Source organism: Cornus florida, unplaced genomic scaffold (genome assembly GCF_030987335.1).
Source record: "Cornus florida cultivar Cherokee Brave unplaced genomic scaffold, ASM3098733v1 CherokeeBrave_3.0.0_Hap2_Chr06, whole genome shotgun sequence".
Taxonomy (NCBI): domain Eukaryota; kingdom Viridiplantae; phylum Streptophyta; class Magnoliopsida; order Cornales; family Cornaceae; genus Cornus; species Cornus florida.
Window position 1 is genome coordinate 26508460 of NW_026775576.1, and position 26258 is coordinate 26534717.

The 26258-nt window shown below is 37.7% G+C and overlaps 2 protein-coding genes across 2 annotated transcripts in view; both read left to right on the top strand.

Annotated features, from left to right (window-relative positions):
• The first annotated feature begins 536 nt into the window (after positions 1-536).
• Positions 537-26258, top strand: part of LOC132311228 (ras-related protein YPT3) — a 28694-nt gene continuing 2972 nt past the window's right edge. The window contains exon 1 of the mRNA XM_059809055.1: positions 537-893. Within this exon, the coding sequence (XP_059665038.1) occupies positions 673-893 (221 nt within the window). The 5' untranslated portion in view covers positions 537-672. The remainder of the gene's footprint in view (positions 894-26258) is intronic.
• On the top strand, positions 17279-20383 carry LOC132313786 (uncharacterized). Its single transcript, XM_059812734.1, has 5 exons — positions 17279-17758; positions 17839-17920; positions 18046-18855; positions 18974-19092; positions 19192-20383. The coding sequence occupies exons 1-5, from the start codon at positions 17279-17281 to the stop codon at positions 19645-19647; spliced, it is 1947 nt and encodes a 648-aa protein (XP_059668717.1). The 3' UTR covers positions 19648-20383.

The following is a 26258-nucleotide window of genomic DNA, read 5'->3' on the forward strand; positions in this document are numbered from 1 at the left end:
AGAAGGGGTAAAATGTTATGATCGAGCAAACTTTAAGAGAAATCAGTGCAATATTTGACATGTTAGAGGTATTGTGTATAATCAAGTGTGATATTTCAAGTTTAAAAATGGCTTATGTATCATTAACGGACATTGACTTTCACAAGAAGGGGTAAAATGTTATGATCGAGCAAACTTTAAGAGAATTCAGTGCAATATTTGACATGTTAGAGGTACTGTGTATAATTGGGCCTAATATAAAAAAAAATGTAATATTGACGTGTTAGAGGTATTGTGTATAATTAGGCCTAATATAAAAAAAAATGTAATATTTTATTTTAATTGAAATCCATTAGGTGTACTGACATATAACTTATCCGTCCAAATAAACCGAAAAACATTAACCAATTACGTAGTAAATAAAATACGTAGCATAAAAGAAGACTATTATTTTTGGACTTTAATTAAATTGTGCTGTAAACTTATTTTTGGGCTTAAAAAGTCACCATTTGCCAAAAAGGAGAAAAAGGAAAAGGCCAAAAAGAAATAAATTATTTCATCTTTCCAAGAATCTAGCAAAACCCGACAAGAGTCCTTCTTCCTTGCTATTTCCCTCTTCAAATTTGGAAAAGGGCGAAACGAAGCAAAACGAAAACAAGTGAAGAAGCTAAAGAGGGAGAAAAGAAAAAAGAGATGGCTGGATATAGAGGTGAAGATGAGTACGATTACCTGTTCAAGTTGGTTTTGATTGGTGATTCAGGTGTGGGAAAATCGAATCTTCTTTCGAGGTTTACTAAGAACGAGTTCAATCTGGAGTCTAAGTCTACAATCGGGGTTGAGTTTGCCACCAAGAGTCTGACTGTCGATGGTAAGGTTCTCAAAGCTCAGATTTGGGACACTGCTGGTCAAGAAAGGTGAGATTATTTCTCTCTCAATAGTTTAATCATTCATGTGTGTATCTGTTTTAGTGGGTTGGTGTATCTTAACATGCATGCACATCGGAATTATATGTGGGTTTCTGAGGCCAAGTTGAAAATTCCCTAATTTTATGATATGATTTGCGATTCCATTATCTGAAATTTCTTGGGTTTTCTAGCGAATGTTTTCATATGGATTTTGATGCCTAATCCCAGATTTCTTGGGTCTGTGAAGCCCAGAAAAGTGAATATTTTCGTTGTCAGAAGTTTCGATTTTAATCCTGAGGGTTTTTGTATTTCTGTTTGGAATTTCATGGGCTTTTGTGGACTAAGGTGCTTATTTTTCTGATATTGGTTTGAATATCCTTATATTTTGTGGGTTTATGAGGCCAATTGGGATTTTGCATCTTTTAATAATCTTATTTTTAATATAATATATGATGTATACCATATGTGATTTTTACAAATTTGTTAAGAAATTATTACTTCAAAGATTTTTTTTCGTTCTATTGATCTATACCACAAATCCTTGAGAATTATGTTGATTTAATAATTTAGCAATTCAATTCAGTTAGTGTTAAATATTTGTTCAAAATAATGCGTTCTCTACCAATGCAATAATTTCCCATAATTATTTCACAACTTGAAAATGCTATTGCCATACTGGAAAGTGTTCTCTCCTCCTCCTGCACCTTCTTCCTATTCTCCTCTGCTTTGACCTTCTTAAGTCGTAACAAATCACTTGTTCAGAATATCATTTTATCACTTCAAGAGATTGATGTTGCAAAATATTAAATGTGCCAATTTATAATGCTCTTGCTTGAGTTGATAGCAATTTTCTTTGCGAAAGGTTAATCCCTGCGTTTGCGTTAATCACAGTGACCTCCCCTGTATTTAAAAAAATTCCACTGCAGTCTCCTGTCACAACTTGGCGCCTCACTCCATTATCAGAAGCTAGGAAATTATCATTGCACTCATTATTTTCTTGATATTATTTTAATGGGTAAAGTGAGAAAAACATCCTTAATGTTTACATTTTGGGCAAATAACACCCTTAATCCTTTAAATTGTGTATATAAGTCCGTTAAGTTTGAAAAAATGAGCAAAGAAGGGCTTATTTTGTGTATATAAGTCCGTTAAGTTTGAAAAATTAGCAAAAAAGGGGCTTGAAGTCACTGTTAAGATATAAAATTCCGAAAACATCCTCATTGCTTCCGATAATACCCCTAATGTTTACATTTTGGGCAAATAACATTCCTATCCTTTATTTTGAGTATATAAGTCCGCTAAGTTTGAAATAATGTGGCAAAGAATGGCTTGAGGTCATATAAAACTTCAAAAATACCCTTGTCTATTTCGATAATGCCCTTATATATATACACTTGTCACTTTTAATTAGTTTTTTTTTTTTTTACCTATTTTTAATTTAGTTATAGAGGGATACTTTAGTCTTTTCAGCATTCAGGTCTTTGTTTGCACCAAAATTAAATGTTAAGGAGGTTTTAGAACGTATAAGGGGTTATATACTCTATATGCATACCATAAGGGTGTGTCTTGCCCGCAACCCTATATTATATATATAAAAAGAGGGACAATTTAGTTATTTCACATTTAATTAGTTTTTTACCTATTTTTTTATTCAGTTAGAGAGGGATACTTTAGTCTTTTCAGCATTCGGGTCCTTGAATGCTCCAAAATTGAATGTTAGGGACTTTTAAGAACGTATAGGGGGTTATACACTCTACATGCATACCGCTCGCAACACTATTTTAATTGAGATACCAATGGTTTGTACTAAAACACCCACCTAAGAACATATTTTGTCTCTACCATCTTCTTTCTCTCTATAGCGTTCAAACAAACCCAGTAGACATATACTTATATATATATTATAAGCATATAAATCCACATAAAAGAATGGTTTTCTACCAAATTAATACATATGAATACAACATATACATCTACAAACAATAGACCTGCATAAAGGAACAACTCTATTGGATTGAAATGGACTCTGTATTGATGCTAGAAGAGTCATGACCTTGCCGGCGATTGAGAGAGAGTTTTAGAGAGAGAAGAGAGAAAGGTTATAATGGTCCTGGGTCTTACTCTTTGGTTGCCAACCTTTTGTCCTAAGATTTAGTACAAAAATTTAATATTTAATATTGACATACAGTTGTAGCATAGGGTTGGACTGAAAGTGGTTGCAGTGGAGATTTGATCAGTGTCGGGGGGATGGATTAGGGTTTATTGGAATGGATGCCAATGGTGTTGATGAGGATGGTGATGACAAATCTGGTTGATTTGATTATGGGAGTAGGTTCCGGGTTTGGATGGTTGCAAATTGGGTTTTGTAGTTGCAGGAGGGGTCAAAGAATCAATTGTCAAAGAAGCTTGTGAAGAAGAGCTGGCGTTAGGTGTGTGCCCTAGAAATGGTTTCTTAATGCATAGACAACTTGACCATATACCCCATTTCTTTAATGTATGAACATTATGCCAGCCACGCCTCCATCTTAGCTGCATCTCCACACTCCATCTCAATCTGGGTCTCTTTCCCTTCTCTTCCTCGATCTCCAACTAGGTTGAGTTACTCTCAGAAACAAAGGTTGGATTATGCCATGTATATATGTGATACGTATTTCTTTTTGATAAGTATATACATGATACATATTTCACCAGAAAAAATATGGGATATATATACAACGTATGTATATATACTAGTAAGTGTGGTCAATATATATATACATGTATAGTGTATATATGTTTTTGTAACAAAGATTAAGCAAGAGAAAAAGAAAAAAACGAAACGAAGGAGAGGAAGGTGATGTTGATGGAAATGGTTGATGCAAGATAGAGTAGATCGAAGAAATAAAGAAAGAGAAACCTTAATTTTCCAAATTAGATGAAAGCACTGGATGAGCAATTGGAGGCACTGTTTACTTGAAGCATTGATCACTTGATTATTTGCAAATAAAATTGCACTGATCATTGTGTTTGTATGTATATATGTGTACACAGGGGCGGAGCCAGGATTGCCAAGTGGACTGGGCTAAGAGGAAAAGTGGTATTGCATATGGACCGGGCTAAGAGGAAGAGTAGTATTGCATATGGATCGGGGCTGTGAACTGATGCACAATAGTACTAATATATATATTTTTTGAACCTGGGCTATAGCCCAGGTTATGCCTTCAGTAGCTCCGCTCCTGTGTGTACATATATGTTTATATTAGAGTTTTGAAAATGCTGCACCAAAGCAGAGGTAAGGGCAAATCATCCTTTAGATAAGGGTAAAATCGTGATATAATGAAACGATTGAGTATATTATCTTTCAACTTTTTTTCGAGGCCAAAAATGGAATATAAAAGGGCAAATCATCCTTTAAACAAGGGTAAAATTGTGATATAACGAAATGATTGAGGAATATATTATTGTCCTTCAACTTTTTTCAAGGGCAAAAATGGAATATCAAAATATTTGGTTGTTGAAGTTGTTTTAGATTGTCAACGTCTTTGACTGTCACTAGAGGGGCAAGTGTTACCAAAACACAAATGTCAGAGTAGGACTTCATTTTTGAAAATACAAGGAGAGGGGGTGTAATAAACGCAAATGTCTTGGGAGATAGTTTAATTTACCCAAAGATATATGTATCATTATCACAAGGATTAAGGTTGCAACTTGGCATTTATTGATTTGGTTCAAAGCAATGTCTTCTTGCATAATTTGGATTCTAAACATTCATGATCTGGATGTGAATGAGTCAAATTACGTATCCCTCGGTATAGTGTAATTTTCCCAAAGATATATTTATTACTATAATAAGGATTAAGGGTGCAACTTGGCATTCATTGATTTGGTTTTTGTATTATGACAATTATCTTATAGGATAAGGATCCTGTACATTGGTTGATGTGGCGTGTTTATGCTCATTATCTACCGTGATCATATATTTGTTGTCAGGGACTTATTTGTTATTATTTACATAATGGAGGGTGCTTATGTGTGATATGCAATTTTTGAAACTTCTTAGTATAAATAGAATGTGTTGGAAGGATGAAAGTATTCTTTCATTATTTATCTTTTTCCCATCTCTTTTTCTTTTTCTCTTCTCCTCTTCCTTCTTTTCTTCTTCTACTTTACTCTTGTTTTGATTTTCTCTTAAAGTCAACATGGTATCAGAGCATGGTTTGTAAAGCTATAGGGTGTGTAGTTGAAACTAGAGAAAGTTTGTGTAAACCCTAGTGGGTGTGAAGGGTTTTGAAGAGATTCCAAGATGGGATTTGTTTGCACGAATATTTTTGTACTTGTTTTTGATCGATTGAGTCTCGATAAGTGGTTTTTTTCAGTGTTCATGTGGTTCTGCAACGACGGTTTTTTCTTCATTGTTCGTGATTTTGGTATGGTCTACTTTGTTGCTTTCTAGGCTCTGTGTGGTGACTGTGTAGTAACTTTTTTATGCATCTAAGAAGACAATAATCTCTCTCGTTGTAGTCTTTGTGTGTTAGAGAGGTGGTTCTCTATACATTTTGTTGTTGTTTTGTCTCTGAGGAGTATATACCTAGAAATTGTTTGATAAAATATATGTCTCAGAGGTGACTTCAAAAGAAGCTGGCTCTTCTTCTAGTGTGACTCCAGTGTTAGGAGGTAGTAGCGACCACCATCCAGGCTTTTGTATTACACCTGAGGTTGGATGAGATGAACTATATGGAGTGAGCTTAATCTGCTCATATGCATATCAATGGTTGTAGGATGACCATGTGGAAGGGACTGTCACATATCCCTCCAAAAGCGATCATGCATTCAAAGAGTGTAGTGCAAATAATGCACTAGTTATGACGTGGTTGTTGCAGTCAATGCAACCACAGATGAGTAAAGGGGTTTCTGTTTGCGAAAATAGCTAAAGAGCTATGCGACGCTGTGAAAAAGAAGTATTGGTAATTTTGCAAAACTGTACGAGTTTGATGGAAATCATTAATGGTACCTTAGTCAAGATTGAGGCAGTTAATGGTGCCTTGAAAAGTGTTTAGTCAAAGTCTATTAAGTAGTAATTATGGTATGGAAAATCTAAACTGTCATGGGAATATAAGAGTTGTCTTTAATGCTCTTTTGGGTAGTCTAAAAGCCAATATAGGAAAATGTAGTCAGTGATAGTTGGCTTATAAAAGGGACAACCTCTTTATCAGTTGAATCTAGTCTTTATCAATATATTTTGAGATTATTATCAGCTATAACAATTCTTAAGGCTTTCCCACAGATTTCCCTATAGAAATCTAGGCTCCGACGGTGATCGGAGTGTCTTTTGTCTTGCTTACTGTTGTAAGAAGACTAGTGTCATTTTCTGTTTGCTTCAAGTGGCATCAGAGCCTTTCTTCCCAGATCTGTGATTATTGAGGATCTATGGCTAGGCAAGGAACCACGATAGCCACAAAAGAAGACTTTCAGAACTTTCACAATCTGCAAAAAAATCTGCAACATCAAATTTCTCGATTGAGCACTTTATTAGAGCAATATGGAATCATTTCTCCATTGAATATGGACAATAGGAGAGATGCATATAAATGTGAATATTAGGCAGAACAGCCTAGAGGAAGAATTCAGCAGCATAAGTTGTATAGAAGTCCAAAGCAGTTGTGCTGCCAGATCACAAAACACATGGACATCAATGGTGAATCGTATTGAAGAACCTGAATTGTGATATGTGAGGATTCAAGATTTAAGTCTGCCAAGATCCCAAGAAATGTAAACTGCCACAATATTGATGGGAAACAACTCCGGGGTGAGGAAGATCTTGGGAATTATGTTGATGTCAGCTCAATTTCTGATGAATCCTTCGGATGTATGTGTGAAGAAGGTGAGACATTGGATGAAAATTCAACTTTTGACGAATCCCTCGGAAGTGTATATGAAGAAGGTGAGACACTGGACGAAAATTCAACTTCTGATGAATCTTTGGGAGGTGCATATGAAGGTCAGATCTTGGGGGTGCATTCAACTTTCCATCTTCCACAATTTGAGGACAATGGAGAGGAATATGAAGAGACAGTTATGGTAGAAGAGAAGTCCGAGGAAGAAGTCAACATGTTAAAAGCTGAGGTTGAAGAGGACAATCTACAGACATAATCAGAAACTTGTCTAGAGTTGAAGAAGCTGTCACTGTTCAACCTGAGCCTCATGGATTTGTCAAAACTTTTCTTGCCTATCACATACCCTGGTCAGAGCCATGCCCAAATCTTATACTCTTACTATGATTTGCCCAAGACTCTAGTTGCAAATCTGCATCAGGATTCTGCTATGAAAAGCATGGATTTGCATCCAATGCAACAAACTCTGCTTCCTTTGGCAACGAATCATGGTGATGTTGCATTGTGGGAGGTTGGTGGCAAGGAGAAGTTTGCTCCTAGAAATTTCAAGGTATGTGTCCTTGGATCATGTTCAATGACAATGCAGGCATCTTTGGCTAATGAATATCCTGCATCAGTGAAGAGAGTGATATGGAATCCTGATGGCATCCTTTTGGGTGTTGCGAAATCCAAGCACCTTCTGCAGATATCTTCCTATCATACTGGTGAGGATATACAAAACAACCTAGAGATTGATGCTTATGATGATCTTGCTTTCTCTCAGCCAAATCAACAGTTATGGTTCATGACTTGTGGAGAGGACAAGACAACTAAGGTTTGGGATGTTGCTACTGATTCTAAGAAGTACACTTTTGAGAGTCATGAAGCTTCTTTCTATTCTGTATGCCCACACAATAAGGAAAAAATTCAGTTCATCTTTTTAGCAGCTATTGAGAGTAAGACGAATAAATCTGATTTGGCAATGTCTTCTCACCGAGGAGAATCTGAAGATAAAAACAGTGAACTTCCCATGGTACATGGCACAATAAGAATTACTCCAGATTCATTATCTGTTTGCTTCAGAGTTTCAACAAGAGATTTCAAGATTCAAGTAGAAAGACCAAACTCTTGTTACATATTACCACACTCTATGTGGTAAATGGGAAGAGTTAGATCACTAATAGGACTACATACCTGTGTGTGTAGCTGATGTTAAAGCTTTTCGGGCTATGGTTGGAAGGAATCGAATCTATGAGTTCTTGGGTGGTCTGCATCCGAAATACGAGCATGCTAGGGTATAAGTGTTAGGTAGGTATAGAGCCCTTACTTCAGTTAGAAAGGTTGTTGGAGAATATCATAGGAGTGATTTTAACCTATGATAGAATATTGATTGGAGGGATTTATGGTATTGATATTAGAAATCCTCTGCAATGTATTTTCTATATTTATAACTTGTATTATTTCACCTATATAAATAGAGGTGCCGATTATAAACAATATTAAGAGAGAATATAATAAAAGTGATGTAGCTCTTTGGGCTTTGTGCGTCTTACCTTGTGTTCTCCATGTTTAATTTTTCTCTTCAATTTTTATGTCTTTCAATATGGTATCGCCGTATCAGAGCAGGTTTATTCTACCCTAATCTAAACTCTACTCGTATAGGATTTCAGATCAACTCGTCTTGAATTTTCGGATCAACCCGTCTCGGATCTTCGGATCAACTCGTCTCGGATCTTCAGATCAATTCATCTCGGATCAATTCAACAGTTATGGTTCATGACTTGTGGAGAGGACAAGACAACTAAGGTTTGGGATATTGCTACTGGTTCTAAGTAGTACACTTTTGAGGGTCATGAAGCTTCTGTCTATTCTGTATGCCCACACAATAAGGAAAAAAATCAGTTCATCTTTTTAGCAGCTATTGAGAGTAAGAAGAATAAATCTGATTTGGCAACGTCTTCTCACCGAGGAGAATCTGAAGATAAAAACAATGAACTTCCCATGGTACATGGCACAACAAGAATTACTCTAGAATCTCCAGATTCATTTTCTGTTTGCTTCAGAGTTTCAACAAGAGATTTCAAGATTCAAGTAGAAAGACCGAATTCTTGTTACATATTATCACACCCTATGTGGTAAATGGGAAGAGTTAGATCACTACCAGGACTACATACTTGTGTGTGTAGCTGATGTTAAAGCATTTCGGGCTATGGTAGAAAGGAATCGAATCTATAAGTTCTTGGGTGCTCTGCATCTGAAATACGAGCATGCCAGGGTATAAGTGTTAGGTAGGTATAGAGCCCCTACTTCTGTTAGAGAGGTTGTTGGAGAATGTCATATGAGTGATTTTAGCCTATGATAGAATATATTTTTTTTTGATAAGTAATAATTGAAATAAAAAAGGCGTTCAAAAGGGGAACGCATCCCTTATACAAAAGTGGAACTAGGGATTAAGATCCCAAAGAATCCAAAAAAATAATTAAATCTTCGGAAGAAGAATAGGAGTTCCTCTTCACATAACTGAAAAAGAGCGTATGATGTGAAGTTTTAGACTCGCCGTGGACGATTCTTTCCTTTCGAACATTCTACTATTCCTCTCCTTCCAAATGCACCACCAAACACAATATGGTACAACTCTCCAATAATCACGAACAGCGCTACTCACACGGCATCCTCTCCATATACAAATCAAATCCTTAGGATAACGAGGCATAACCTAATGCATATCAAACAGACAAAAGATAAGATTCCAACAATCCCTCGCTATAGGACAATGTATTAGAATGTGAGCAACTGACTCACCATCTTGTTTGCACAAACAACACCAATTAACAAGACAATTGCCCCTTTTCCTTAGATTATCAATCGTAAGGATCTTACCTCAAATAGCGGTCCAAACAAAGAATGCCACTCTAGTTGGAGCCATAGAACGCCAAATAGTCTTCCATGGAAAATCAACAATATCCAAATCAGAAAGACATAAGAATAAGGAACGAACTTCAAAGCGACCATGGGAAGAGGGAATCCATGTCATGACATCACTACCTCTGCCAACTGCCTCCTGTCAATACAACAAATCCATGAAAACACATACCTCGTCCACCTCCCGATCCTGAAAAGAGCGTCGAAATTGCACGTCCCACGTAATCCCTCTACTATCAAGTTGATAACAGTTGGCTACGTAGGCAAGTCTATCAACTGCAATACTGTATAACCTGGGAAATAAACGAGATAAAGGTTGGTCTCCACACCAAAGATCCTCCCAAAAGCGTACACATCTGCCATCACGAACTTTGAATCTGATATGAGTAGAAAAAGCATCCCATCCCTTCCTTATGAATTTCCACGCCCCAACTCCTCCCACTAGAGAAACCGGACTAGTAGACCAACCACCACTCTCTTCCCCATATCGACATGAAACTAGCCGTCGCCACGGGCGATGCCTTACCCTTCCATACCTCCACAGCCATTTACCCAGAAGAGCTTGGTTAAAAGGGACCAGTCTTCTGATACCAAGACCACCAAATTTCATTGGCTTGCAAACTTGTTCCCAATCGACAAGGTGATACTTAAATTCATCACCTCTTCCACCCCAAAGGAAATCCCTTTGAATTTTTTCGATCCTATTAGCAACAGAGAATGGAATTTGGAACATACATAAAAAATAAGTAGGAAGGCTCGATTAAGTGCTCTTTATAAGCGTAACTTTCCCTCCCTTAGACAAGTATTGCTTTTTCCATCCCGCTAATCTCTTACCTATCAATCACAGGGTCCCAACACCCCACTGTTCTAGTGGAAACCCCTAAAGGCAAGCCCAAATACTGAATTGGAAAAGAACTCACCCTACACCCAAGGACTTCCGCTAAAGAAGAAATATCAGCACAAGCACACTTTTAGCCACATTAACTTTTAGACCAGAGACAGCCTGAAAGCAGGTCAAAATGCACCTCAAATATCTAAGCTGAGACACATTAGCATCACAAAAAACAAGGGTGTCGTCTGCAAAAAGTAAATGAGAGACCTCCATCTGATGAACATAATCTCTTCCCACCATAAAGCCCTTGATAAGATCAAGATCATTTGCTCTTCGCATAAGTCTGCTTAAGCCCTCCATAACAATAAGAAAGAGGAAAGATGACAGGGGATCTCCTTGTCTTAAACCCCGAGAGCACCCAAAGAAACCAGTAGGAGACCTGTTCACAAGAACAGAGAATTTGACTGACGAAAGGCATGTCTCAATCCATTTTGTCCATTTACTTCCAAACCCTATTCTCTGAAGCAAATAAAGCAGGAAATTCCAATTCACATGATCATACGCTTTCTCAATGTCAAGTTTGCACAAAACTCCAGGAACTCCACTTCTCAATCTGGAATCCACACATTCACCTATAATAAGAACTGAATCAAGAATTTTTCGTCCTCCAACAAAAGCATTCTGAGAATCTGAAATAATCCCATCCATCACTCCCCTCAACCTAAGAGCAAGGACCTTAGCCAGAAGCTTGTAGATACAACCCACTAAGCTGATAGGACGAAGGTCTTTAATGTCAGAAGCACCTCCCGTCTTAGGGATAAGGGCAATGAAAGTTGCATTAAGCGACTTCTCAAAAGCACCAATAGAATAAAACTCCTGAAAAGTGCCCATGACATCATTTTTCACAATTGTCCTACTTTCCAAAAGAAACCGCATAGTGAACCCATCTGGCCCTGGAGCTTTGTCCCCATTACAACTATATAAGGCCTTTAGAACTTCTTCAGTAAAAGGAATCTCAAGCCCTTCCCTATCAATCTCGGAAATGGCCTCGAAATGAAGACCATGAAGTTTGGGTCTCCAAACAAGCGGTTCAGTATAAAGCTTTTGATAAAAAGAAGCAATCCGATTACGCACATCTTCCTCCTTCGACATCTCTACACCTTCTACCCGAATACGTCCTATATGATTACTTCTTTTATGAGCGTAAGCGAGTCTGTGAAAAAATTTTGTGTTGTGATCTCCCTCTTTTAACGAAAGAGCCAGAGATTTTTGTCGCCAAGATATCTCCTCCATACTAGCAATCTCTGCAAAAGCTGCCTAGCAAGAAGCTCTCCTAGAACGCAAGAACTCCACATCCCCACCCGCCTCTTCAAGGCGATCAATCTTATAAAAATTAGCAATGACTCTACTCTTCCTCCATTCAAGATTCCCAAAAACGTCTTTATTCTACTTTTTAAGATCGAATTTGAGAGCCTTCAACTTTGTAGTTAACATGAAGCTAGATGAGCCTATGACAACAACTCCTTCCCACCAAGACTGAACTTTCCCTTTGGAGTCCTCCGTTCTTAGCCACATATTCTCAAATCGATACGGAGACCTTTGAGAACTCAAACCTCCACGATCTAAAACCAAAGGAACATGATCAGAAATGACCTGAGCTAAAACTGCTTGAACGACATCCGGGAATTTTTCTTCCCACTCCCCATAAATCAAAAAACGATCTAGCCTTGAAAAAGTGACTAGGTCCCTGCCATTAGACCATGTATAGGCTGCGCCTTCCATAGGTAAATCGATAAGAAGATGCTCGTCAATGAAATCAGAAAAATGATCCATTTCAGAAGACCTCCTACCTCCTGTGGACCTCTCTAATGGGGATCTAACAGAATTGAAGTCCCCACCCAAGCACTAAGGAAGAGACCGCATTTCTTGAGCATGATTAAGCTCCTCACAGAAAAAAGGCGATCAATATCAACAACTGGTCCATAGAACCCAGTGAAAACCTAACTGAAATTGTCCTCTTCCAACTTGAACTTGCAAGACACTGAGAATCTCCCCACCCACACATCCAACCGTGACACCCATCTACAATCCCACATAATTAAGATACCACCCGAAGTACCTGTAGCATTCAAAACCTCCCATTCTACAAACCTTCTTCCCCACAAACTCCTAACCACCCCATCCGTAATGGATGCCAACTTTGTTTCTTTCAAACAAACAACATGGGCCCCCCACTTCCTCAAAGCAACCTTTACAAACTCCTAACCACCCCATCCGTAATGGATGCCAACTTTGTTTCTTGCAAACAAACAACATGGGCCCCCCACTTCCTCAAAGCAACCTTAACCACCCACTTTTTATTCGGGTCGTTGAGACCACGAACATTCCAAGAAATAATTCGTAGCTTCATTAAGAACCAGATAAGATAATCTCCCCACCTCCTTTCTTCGTGCTCCGACTCCTAGTCCTTCCCCTCTCCTTCACCACCCCCTTCTTTCCTTCATTATTGACTTCAGAGATCAGATTCTTGATCTCCTGTGCCCCTTTCTAGGATGATAAAGGCCTCGGGTTCACTACCTCTTCAGTCACAGCAACCTCTCTGCCTTCCACTATAGCTTGAAGAATGGAAAGTGTTTGGTTACTGTTTCCCTCTGAAGAAACACCTAGCAACTCACTAGCAGCTCCTATGTTTTCAATCATCCAATCCTTACCCAAATCAACATTTGTTGTTGAACAACCAGATCTCTCAATTGCCAAAGGTTCCTCCTCTATCACTTCAGAAAAATCATTCTCCATCCAAGGTACAAACTCGTTAGAACAGACTTCTTGGATAGAAACCAAATCAGTAGCCACCTCCTCATTATAAGCCCTTCCAAAATCAAAAGGCTCTGAAAACGAGTCAGAATCAGTACAGTCTCCCAATCCACTGCTCAAGAAACTAACCAATTTTTTCTCCTCTTCCCCAACAGACGATGTACAATTAAAACCTTTTAAAGCAACATAAAGGCGAGGTTCTTTGAGCAGAGCCATGGTTGACTCATTAGACAACTGAAAGTGAAGGTCTCTTCCAACTCGAACCAAGACCCCATCTGATGAGTCCTGAACTTCACAATTGAGTGAATCTGCTTGGCCTGAAGTGACAATTTCGCTAGCAGTCGTCTCTGTAACCAGCCCAAACTCTTCAGCAGGTGCCGAATTCGGCACACGAGACATAACACAACTCTTCTCCATTGGCATCTCAACATCGCCCCTCACCTCTCCAGAAAGGGAAGAGGAAGAAGAAGGTGCGTTAAGGGAGCTCTGAGAATGAGAAACAAAGGACATACCTGGGTCAGTGGAGGTCCATTTCTGTTTATCTTTCCTCGACCATCTATAAACATGGTTGCTTCTGTGAGAATCCCGAATTGAAAGTCTAGAGCTGTTTCCCATTATCCGAGATGTAGCTGGAGGGGGCTTGATTGAAGAATCAACGCAACACTGTAGATGACGAAAACCCTTCTTATCTGTTCCCACACCAGCCTCATCTTCACTTAATTTCATCCATCTCCTTTTCTCCGGTGAGCTCCAGAATTTCACAGAGAGAACATGAGGAAGACGATCCTGTATATGATCAAAAATTGGTTTGGTGGCTGGACTGGGTTTTGTATTAAGAAAAGAAACTGATTTCTTATTATTGGCCCAATGAACCAATCTTTTTAAGTCTTCAAATGGCCCAATACGTAACTTAGTATTATTACGGCTGGACTTGGGCAAATGTGGGTTGGGCTTATCATTTAGGAAAGAAATGGATAGCTTATTGTTGGGCCTCCACATAACATTCCTTTTAAGTGAAGCTTGTGGTCCATAAGAACCTAAAGGCCCATTGTTCAACCCAGAAAAAAGAGGCCCACACTTACGCCCATTTGATTCAGCTGTATGAAAGGCCCTCGTGAAGCCATGTGGTTGAATACCATCAAGGCGATCAAGACGAGGATTTGAAAAGCATTGAAAATGGGCGTTATGCGTACGCCTCGGAAATCTGTCAGCCACACTTGCTTCTGGCGCGTCGGCGAATGCTCTTCGTTTTCCTTGAGAACTCAGTAGAGTCTGCAAATGCCGATGACACCCGCCGTTGAATTCTCCATTATACGGGAGGAGAGAAGCCTCACCAAACCCATAATAGGATTTTGGAAGAATGCAAGGTGAGGTTTCCTCGATTAACCTGATCTTGAAGGCTACTCGTTGGTCTTCAACAAAAACAAACTCTGGCACCACAGCTCCGGCGGAAACAAGAATGAGAACTCGTTCGCCTCTTGCTTGATCATCCACTTCCACTCCTCTAAACCCACCGTAGAGGTCACCGATAGCTACAAACAGTTTGTGACACTAGAGATGGAGGGGCAATGCGAACAACACCACCCTTCGTAACCTGTCACGATCAACCACGGCTGAGCAACCCACCGCGAAATCCCACTTGTCGATGTGTAAGGAAGCTTCACCCCATCTCTTCCTCCCCACATTCAAAACTCTGCAAGCTTCGGCCTCCGATGGTAGACGGAACAAAAACAGGCCGTCAGGTAAGGTTGAGACTTTTACTCCACACGAGATCTACCAAGATATCGTCACCCACTCCTCGATCCTCTTAATGCACCCCACATCACGATCAAATCGACCAACCAGACAAGATTTCAGTACGGATTCACGTTTTGCAATGCTCTGACGATCAACCCTAAGGACCACATCTCTATCAATTGAACAACTTTGGATCTTCCTGTGAAGATTGAGACATGGTAGGGTCGCTACTTTGAGATACGAACGTAGCATGATCCGTCAAAACCAAAATAGAAAAGAAACAGAATGATAGACGTCGGAGTAGAAGACTCCGGCGTCAAAAGAGAAAACAAAAGTTGAGAGGAAAGTCAAACATCAGTTAGCAGCCGGAATATTGAATCTGGTTGCACTCTGAGAAGCGAAGCTTAGAATGGTTTCTTCGCAGGCCAGAGGATATAATCTAGAAATAAGTTGAAAATGGTGAACAGTGTCACGTGTAGTTTGAGCAGTTACCGAGAGAGGAGGGGGGGGGGGGTGTTAGCAGTGGTGATCCTATGATAGAATATCATAGTTGTTAAAGGCGCCGAAGGCGCGCCTGAGGCGCCACCTTGGCGCCTTGAAAGGCTTAGGGCGAGGGCCTTGTAATAGGCGTGCGCTTTTGGGGCTTAGGCGCAGGGCTACAGGTGCGGCACAGGCGCGCCTGTTTGAAAACTTTTTTTTTTTGATTTTTTTTTGATTATTTTGGTTGCAAGTCTTGTGAGTTGTGACTTGTGTGACAGTGTGAGTGACAGACCCACGTGATATATTCAGATATGTTACAGTCACTTTAAGCTTTTATTAGTTGTCAAAAAAAAAAAAAAAAAGCCGGAAGCAAAAAGCAAAAGGAAAAGGGAAGAAGAGAGTAAGGGACAGAGAAGAGAGAGAAGTACAAGCCGGAAGCTCGTCGGATCTGCTGTCTGCGAAGCCCGGATCTGCAAAGCGCCTGTTAGTTCTTCTCCTTGCTTCTTCTTCTCCTCTGTTTTTTTTTTTTTCTTTTTTCTTTTTTTTTTTTTCTTCTTCTTTTCTTCAGTTCTCTTCTCTCGGCTCTCCTCGACTCTAGAAGTCTAGAGTCTTGCTTTTTATTTTTTATTTTTTTATTTTATTTTTTTTCTTTGAGTCGAGTCTCGGCTCTTCTTTATTTATTTTTTTTCTTCTCGGCTCTTTTTATTTTTATTTTTCCTTTCTTTTTCTTTTTCTTTTTATTTTTTATTTTTTATTTTATTATTTTTTTTTTCAGCTCTTTTTTTTTTTTTTTTGCCCTCTATTCTTCTTCTCTCGGCTCTCACCCTCTCTCTGATTTTTTTTTCTTATTTTTTTTTCCTATTCTTCTTCTTCTCGGCTCTCTCTGACCTTTTTTTAAAATTTTTTTTTTTTCTTTCTATTCTTCTTCTCGGCTCTCTTTGCTTCTAGCCTTCTGCTCTTCAACCTCTTCTTTTATTTTTGTTTTTTATTTTTTTATAATCTGAGTTGCTGGAATAAATTGTAGTTTACAACTTAAGGTGCTGGAATAAATTGTAGTTTACAACTTTACAATTTTGTGCTGGAATAAATTGTAGTTTACAACTTTACAATTCTCTGCTGCTAGAATAAATTGTAGTTCACAACTTTACAATTCTGAGCTGGAATAAATTGTAGTTTACAACTTTACAATTCTGTGCTGCTGGAATAAATTGTAGTATACATATCAGTTGGTATATGCCTATATGGTATCATGCAGTCCATATATGCATATATATTACATCTCATATAGTTGATAAATCTCATATAGAATTTATCATGCAGTGTCCATATATGCCTTTGATTCTTTGAAGCTCTGTAATTTTTTTTTTTTTTGTCAGAGTTGTTGTAGACACTGATTACATGATGCTAATCATGTTATTGTTTTGTTATCTTGAATTTGATTGTAGTTTGTACTTTAAAAGATGCCTAGTGATGGTTTAAGAAAGGATCCGGCATGGAATTACTCACATTTGGAGAATCCGAAAGATACAAATGCCGTCACTTGTAACTTTTGTGCAAAAGTTACAAAAGGAGGTATTTATTGGGCTAAGCAACACTTAGCTGGAGGGTATAGAAATGTGAGTGCATGCATAAGATGCCCATCTAGCGTTAGAGAAGAAATCAAAGAGTACATGAGTAAGAAAAAGGAAGAAAAAGAGCAAATGAATTTATTACCTAGTGATGAAATTAATTTCCTTGATGGAGAGGATGAGGATGATGTTATGGAAGCTAACAATCGGGGAAAAAGGGTAGCTAGTGCAGGTAGTGGCAGTGCTAGTGTCAATTCCTCAAAGATGCAAAAGCAAAAAGGACCGATTGATTTATATTTCATTCCCAGACCGGAAATTGTGGTACAAAAAAGAAAGGAGGAGGGAAAACAGACAACCATTAATGATGCATGCAAGAAAGAGTTGAGAGGAAGAGCGTGTGTTGCTTTTGCAAGGTGGATGTATGATGCAGGAATTGCATTCAATGCTGTTAAGTATGATAGCTTTGCCGAGGTTGTTGAAGCAATTGGACAATATGGTCCTGGCATGAAACCACCTAGTTATCACGAGGTGAGAGTTCCTTTGCTTAGGAAGGAATTGGATAATACCAATGCTTTGATGAATGACCACAGAGAGGAGTGGTCAAAATTTGGATGCTCATTAATGGCAGATGGGTGGATAGACAAGAGAGGGAGAACATTGCTTAATTTCCTAGTAAATAGTCCAAGGGGAACCATGTTTATTGAATCGATAGATACTTCTTCTTTTTCAAAGGATGGTGCAAAGATGTTTGACTTAATAAATTTGTGAACCGCATTGGAGTAGCAAATGTCGTTCAAGTCGTCACAGATAGTGAATCAAGCAATAAGTCTGCCGGTAAGAATGTTCAATGTTTATAACTTCAAGTGTATGTATATTCTTTACAAATATATAATTTAAATCTTTTTTGATTAATATATAATTTATATCATTTTTTCTTTTTTCCGTTTGGTTTCAAATAGGGAGGATGTTAGAGAAAGAACACCCACATTTGTATTGGACACCATGTGCTGCTCATTGCTTAGACTTGATGTTAGAAGACATTGGGAAAATACCGTCCATCTCCAAAACAATGCAGAGGGCGGTGGAGTTGAATAGTTATATCTATATGCGTCTAAAGTTGTTGAACATTATGAGGAACTTTACTCATAAAAAGGAGTTGCTTAGGCCCGCTAAGACTCGATTTGCTACATGTTTCATCACATTATCAAGTATTCACAAGCAAAAGAATAACTTGAGAAAGATGCTTACTTCAGAAGAATGGAATCGTAGTAAATGGGCGAAAGAGGAAGCCGGTAAAAGAGTTGCTTCTTATGTTTTGATGCCTTCCTTTTGGAACAACATTGTCTTTAGCCTTAAGGTTTCCGGTCCTCTTATTCCGGTTTTGAGATTAGTTGATGGCGAGAAAAAGCCTCCCATGGGATACATTTATGCGGCTATGGATAGGGCTAAAGAAGCCATTGCAAAATCATTTGGGGAAGTAGAAGACAAATACAAGGATATCTTTGAAATAATTGATAAGAGGTGGAATGTTCAACTTCATCGCCCTTTGCATGCAGCAGGTTATTATTTGAACCCAGAATACTTTTATTCAAATCCGAAAATTGAAGAAGATGAAGAGATTGCAAAGGGTTTGTATGCATGCATTGCAAGGTTAATTCCAGATATCAAAGACCAAGACAAAATTAGTGAGGAGCTGTCCTTATATTCTAAAGCTGAGGGCCTCTTTGGTAATCCCTTTGCTATTAGACAGAGAAATACACGAGGACCAGGTAAAGTGGTAAAGTATATTAAGTTAGTATAGCTAAGTGTTAAAATTATTTTGACAATAGAGTCGATAGAAAGATGAAGCTAAAGTTGCTAAACATCATTATTAATTTTTTTTAATAGTTAATTGGTGGGAAGCTTATGGCAAGTCAACAAAACTTCTCAAAAAGTTTGCTATAAAGGTTTTAAGCCTTACTTGCAGTTCTTCTGGTTGTGAACGAAATTGGAGCGTGTTTGAGCATGTAAGTATATACTATCTACTAACTAGGTTTGTAATTTAATTGTTGAAAGTTAAAATTTTAATTTTTTATACTTACTAGTTAAGGTTGAATTTATTGCAGCTTCATAACAAGAAAAGAAATAGGCTCGCTCATACAACTTTGAATGATTTAGTGTTCATCAAATATAATAGAGCATTGAAGCGTCGATATAATATGCGTGACACTCTTGATCCCATTTTACTCGATGACATTGATGAGAGCAACGAGTGGTTAACGGGGAGGATGGATGATTCTGATGCAGAACATGATCTAGTCTATGAAGATGATTCCTTGACATGGGGTGATGTTGCTAATTTTGCTGGTATTGGAGAGGCTAGCAGGCCGCAACGGTCTACTAGATCAAAATCTAGTTCTAGTTCACGGTTGCCAACAAAGGGAGCAAGAAGTTCTTCAGTTCGACTTGTGGATGAGGATGAGGATGATTCAGATGAGATAGAAGAGGATCCTGAGAATTATGAATCATTTAGTGACGATCAAAATGATGTTATGCTTATTGATGACGAGGATGATATTTAGATTCATTGGTGTTGTCTTCTTAGGAAGAAATGATGTTTATGTTTGTTTTAGTTTTATCTTATACTTCTCCTTAGTTGACTTTCGCATCTTTATGTTAATATGTTTGATTATTCACTGTTTTGAACTCAAGTACTTGATTTAATTGGTTTTGGCATCTTTATGTTGAATATTTAACTTAAGTAATTCATTTAGTTGACTTTTACATCTTTGTATATACTATTGCATCTTTAATACTTTATTGGGTGAGTTTTGTTTTTTTTTTTTTTCCGTGCGCCTTGCTTCAGTCGGGCGCGCCCCTCGCCTTGCGCCTCAGGCTCCAGGAGGCATTTGCGCTTTTGTGCGCCTTGAGCCTTTAACAACTATGTAGAATATTGATTGGAGGGAATTATGGTATTGATTTTAGAAATCCTCTATCAATGTATTTTCTATATTTATAACTTGTATTATTTCACCTATAAATAGAGGTGTTGATTGTAAACAATATTAAGAGAGAATATAATAACGGTGATATAATCCTTTGGGCTTTATGCGTCTTTCCTTGTGTTCTCCGTGTGTAATTCTCTCTTCAATTTTTATATCTTTCAATATGGCATCGGAACAAGTTTATCATACCCTACTTAATACTCTACTCGTATAGGATCTTCAGATCAATTTGTCTCGAATCTTCTGATCAACTCATCTCGGATCTTCAGATCAACTCGTTTCGGATTTTCGGATCAATTCATCTCAGATTTCCTGATCAACTCGTCTGAGAATCCCTGACAACTTAGTATTTAGTTTCAAGTTGGACACTTGACATAAGATATCCATGTATCAACTTGAGAAGGGAAGGGGGGGGGGGGGAGGATTGGAGGGACTTATGATATCATAGGAGTATTTTAGCCTATGATAGAATATTGATTGGAGGGACTTATGATATTGATTTTAGGAATCCTCTATCAATGTATTTTCCATATTTATAACTTGTATTTTTTCACCTATAAATAGAGTTGTTGATTGTAAACAATATTAAGAGAGAATATAATAAAGGTGATGTAGCCCTTTGGGTTTTGTGTGTCTTTCCTTGTGTTCTTCATATTTAATATCTCTCCACTTTTTATATCTTCCAACAGTTGCCAAAGCTCATTTTGTCAATATAGTGACATTTAAAGCACATGGTTTGTCAATGCCACTTTAATTTCTATCGAGGCAACATAATTCGCTTTGGCGAACAAATTCCTTTTTGATTTTATGTCAGCGAACTTTGTTTTTGTTTGTCATACTAGAGTTTTTACTGAGTTGCTCTAGTATCTACAACTCCTTTGATGTGGTTGCTTTGAGCTGTCTAAGTAGTTAATGTATAGTCTAGAAAGTTCAATTCTTGACATAATAATATAATTGGACTCTGGAGAGGGACCTATTAATTGAAAATTGTCCTCTTCCTTGGATAATTTCCAACACAATATCACATTGCAGACCAACTTTTGGTCTTTTTTTCTTTCAGTCCTTTTTTTTTTTGTTGGTTTCACTAGAGAAAATTGATTCCCCACTTGCGGTAAATGGCTCCACTCTTTCCTGATGTCATTATCATCATCTTCTCCTTTATCCCTATAAATGGGGTCAGCCACATGAGTTCTCCCTTTTCATTGATCATTGCTAATTACTTCATTCCACTTGACTTTTGGCCGGCCTTTTTGTCTCTCATCTTGTATGCAATTTAATCTATTATTTCTTACGGGTACATCCATGGGTCTCCAGGGTTGTAATCGAGCTGTGCCTAGTATTGGAGTGCTCAGGCTTAGTTCAGCAAATAAATAGATGTGTTTGAACTTGATTGGAGCTCGATCAAGCCTAGCCTACCCATGATCGAGCTTGGCTCGGCTGTATTTTAGTGGGTTTGATCTCGATAACATGCATTAACCATTGATGAGACGATAGGTGAGACTAGATGAGACAAACTTGATAACGTGCATCAACCATTGCTAGATCTCCATCGATTCATGCAATCCAAAATAATCCCCGTTCAACATTTATGCAAATTTTAAATAACACAGAGAGAGAGAGAGAGAGAGAGAGAGAACTTGAAAGGCATGTAGTTGCAGGTGCGATTTAGAGCTAGCTTCATGGTTGCAAGTGTGATTTGTCGGCTTGATGTGTCCTAGGCAGCGAGGGCTTGCCGGTCGCAGCAATCTTCTATCGCGTTGGCGTCTAGGGTTAGTCCGTGTGAGAAAGAGAAGATTAGGGTTTGGTGCGACATGGTTACCGACTGGAAGATCGACTTCCAACATAACCTAGAGGCAACCAATACTCATATGGCTTCCTCTTTTGATGATGTCCAACAAGGCTTACTCTCCTTGAATGACAAACTCGAAACTCTTACCCAGATTTTCACTCTTTCTACTCCTCCTGATTCAGCCCTTCAGGACCAAATAAATCAAATGCAGATCGATTTAGCTAAACTACAAAAGGTTAAATTATCTGATTTATATCCACCAGATCCACCCGATCCTCCATCGTCGGTTCCTTCTGATCCTCCTCCAACATCTACAGACCAACCGTCTGTTAAAAAACCAAGCCGTTATAAAGTCAAACCTTTGTTTTACGGCCATGAAGACACTGTTGAAAACATTAAAGTTTTCTCAGTACCCTCTTCCTCTTCTTATCGCCGTGATGACTATGATAGCATCATAGATCAGCTTAATTGCTTACAGGCCCTATACGTCAATCCACAACTTACGTTTGACGAAAGTGCTCATATCATCACTCGAATAAGACAGATCTCTTTGCAAAATGAGAATCTCCTTACTCATTTCGGTTACCCCATAAATGAGAGTTCAAGTTCCTCTGACGAAGAAAATACTTCTGACGATGAACACGTCTATGCCCTTTCCGACCATTCTAATTCGACCGAAGAATTAGATGAGACTATAGAAGCTGACCCTCTTCCAGTATCTTCCTCTTCTTCTGAGACAACTATCAAAGAAGCCCCAAGAGGAATGGGCTGGGTTGTTTTAGGCTCCATCTTAAGTGATTTAAGGCCCAAATTAATTCATCTATCAGTATATATAATTAATATAAATTTATATATTTTCAAGCTCAAATCGAGTAGATTATCGAGCTTGTTCTCGAAGGCACTCGTTAACTAATGAGCCGAGCTTGGGACTGTTCAAGTTCGCCTCGTTTAATAATTGAGCTTGAAAATTGTGTTTGAGCTTTGTTCATTTATTAAATAAATGAACACGAACCGAGCCCTTGTCGAGTTGAGCCCAAGCTGATCGCAAATAGCTCGGTTCATTTACAGCCCTCTCTCTGTTGTATATGACCATACCACCGAGCTCTACTTTCTCTTATTTTTCGCTAATGGGGAATAGGCACCACTTTTGCTTTCCCCCTCATGTTGATTATTATAAATAAGATATTTTCTGGTCACTCTGAACATCGATCTTAATATTATTATTTCAGCTACACAAATGCTTTGTTCGTTTTTTTTTTTTTCAGTGCTCAACATTCCACTACATATAATATAGTTGGTTGAATAACCGTCTTATAAAACTTCCTTTTAACTTATGCGGTATTTGTTTGCCACTTGAACCGCCACTGGATTGTCTTCACTTCGTTCGTCCTGCTTCAATTCTACTTATTAAATCGTAATCTCTCTCCATCTTATTGTAGCATGGACCCTACATACTGAAAGTCGGTATTTTTAGTTAGCTTTTGGCCTTGAATTGTGATAATTATATTATCATCCTCTACTGCATTATTAACTTACATGCCATGTATTTTGTTTTCGCTATGCTAATTTTTAGACCTTTCATTTTTAAGGCATTTCTTCACGTTTCTAATTTTATTGCTAAGTCGTCTTTAGAAGTATCCAAGAGTACTATGGGATCAGCAAAAAATATGCACCAGGGAAGTTATTCTTGGATGTCATTTGTTATTTCATCTAAAACTAGGACTTAACAATGAGCCTTGGTGTAATCCTACTTGTATATAGAAAACACTAGTCTCTCCACACACAGTACGAACCCTAGTCCTTTTCTCACTATACATATCCTTAATAAGAGTTATGTTCTTTAGGGAGTTATTTTCTCTATAGAACCCACAAAATTACTTCACTAGGTAACTCTATCGAATGCCTTCTCAAAGTCTATGAAAATCATGTATTTCTTTTATTAATTTTTTTATGCTGCTTAATTAAATTCCTCTATTATTTTCCCAATTTTGTATATGTCCTTTAATTTTATAAATTGGTACTATAGTACTTCTTCTCCACTCATTTGGCGTTATTTTTTCTAGAAGATTTTTTTTAAAAAAATAACTTCATTAAACATTCAATTCCTACTTGTCGCAGAATTCTCCATACTTCTATAGGTGTTTTATCAGGTCCTATGTAAGATTCGTTATTATAAGTTCTCGTAGTGCATTGCTCAATTAGTGATTTTTGAAAGTAATTTTTCCGTCTTACTAATATGTAGTTATCTTTAACTATATTGTTTGATCTATATTCTTAATACACTTAACTTGATCTATATCTCTAGTCAACCTTTCTCTATAATTCACTAACTTGTAAATAGCCTTTCACCCTCTTTAGTGCCTAATTTCTTGTATAAGTTAATTAATGCATTTTTTTTAGCTTTAGTTATCATCTTTTTAGCTTAGCTTTTAAGTTCTTTGTATTTCTATCAATCTTCGTTATTACTTTTTCGCCATTTTCTAAAACTCGTTCTTTTACTTTTTATAGGTGCTTGTATTTTATGACTCCACCATCATGTTTCTTTCTTTATAAATTTTTTACCTTAGATTTCATCGTTCCTGTCTGATGTTGATCGAGCAAAATAAGCAGCACTAGTTGACTTAAGGGTCTGCTCTTGATCAATTGGGTAGGGCTATAGCTAGTAGTGCTCTCCAAAGGCATGTCTGTAAGCCTAGGGAATCTCATCTTTGTCTGCATTGATTTTTTAAAATTCAAATAGAGAAAATGTATAGACTTATCAAAAAAAAAAAAAAAAAAAAAAAAAGAAAGAGAAAATGTATAGAACTGAAATAAAAATGATGAGCAATTAGAAATTTCAAAAAGGGGATAAATGTGACAGTGTTGAACTTAAGTTGACTACTTTGGAAATGGAAAGAGCAGTGTGACTGTTGGTGTTATTAAAATGTAGGTGTGGGTTTTTAGCATCAATATAATTTTGGTAATTTTATGATGGTTATTTGAAACAATTTTCTCTTAATTTTGTGATGCTTACACATATTTGGGAACCTTTTAATGTAAAAAGTCAGTGCGCGCGCATACACACACATGCACGTATATCAATATATCTCATGAAGGAAATAAATTTAGATCAAGGTTATTTTTGGTAATTTGACATTATAGAAATTCAGGTGGGGTTTAGTCTTTTTGCTTGTATTTGTTGGGTTTCTATTTGATGCTAGTTGGGTTACTCATGGGTGACTTATTACATAGTGGTTTTAGAATGGCATTCTGTGAGAATGTTTAGTGTTGGCAAATTTTGGTGTCAAAACTTGTGAATTGAGTTGTAATTTTTGGTTTACATTGAATCTCGATCTCCAAAGCTGAACAACAAGTGCCTCAATTCCTTAGGATCAGATTTAGACATCACATAGAACAGGTAAGAGAGATTCTGAAAATTGGATTAACTTAACAAAATCCTCATTTCAGAACGCTTCCCAATCGATTGGACACCATTCTGGATATGTCCACAATACACACCAACTGGTTGGGATTTGGCCCAACTGGTTGGACACTGACGAATTGTAGTGTACTTCCCAACCTGTGACACCCAAGAGGTTTATAACTTCAATTTTTCTGATCTAACTTGGAGTCCTCTTTCAACCCAAACACAAGAGACGTCCTAGCATATTTTTAAACTTCTTTTTCATCAGTTTTAAGGACTTATGCCCATAAAAACTTCCCTCCTAGCTTGTACGCATACCGTACTCAAATAGAAACCCCAGTGTTAAAGCTTAGAGCGAGTTTTTGAGAGAAAAATCAGTCATATTTTTATATTTTTGAGAGCACACACGTGAGCATTTTAGAGTGATGCTCTTCTTTTGATCGATGATAGTATGAGCTATTTACGGATTATATAGTACAATAAGAACATCAAATTTTTTCTTACATCTTTGCGTTAGTGAGTGAAAGGAAAGCGAGTTCAATCACTTGGAGAAGTGGATCATGGTGAGGTAATTGCGTTAGCGTGAATCAATGTTGCTGCTGCTTCTGAAGGCACTGGGATTGGAGGACACAGAGAGTTAAAGGTATATCAATGGCAGGTGAGTCCGAAGGCTCTGGAATCATATACAGTCGTGGAGATTAGTTCCGAAGGTACTGGAACTCATTGTACTCTTTCTTAGTATATTGGATTGTTTTGCCAGAGACGGTCAGTCTTAGTGGTTTTTCCTAGTAGAGTTTTCCATGTAAAAAATCCTGGTGTCATCTCTTTCTGTGTACTTTATTTTTATTGCTTGTGTGTTGATTGATTTATTGTGATTGAGTTAACATTGAAAATAATCGTAAAATCAATCCAAAGAGTAAACTAGATCTATTCACCCCTCTAGGACCTTTGTCTGAGATCAAACTTCCACACCACTTTCGTAATGTGCAACTCACA

Excerpts from the sequence above, each read along its gene's own strand:
- LOC132313786 (XM_059812734.1), top strand. The coding sequence starts at position 17,279 with ATGGAAGCTAACAATCGGGGAAAAAGGGTAGCTAGTGCAGGTAGTGGC. Across the intron at positions 18,856-18,973 it reads GAGAAATACACGAGGACCAG|TTAATTGGTGGGAAGCTTAT; the intron begins GTAAAGTGGTAA and ends TTTTTTTAATAG. Across the intron at positions 19,093-19,191 it reads ATTGGAGCGTGTTTGAGCAT|CTTCATAACAAGAAAAGAAA; the intron begins GTAAGTATATAC and ends AATTTATTGCAG.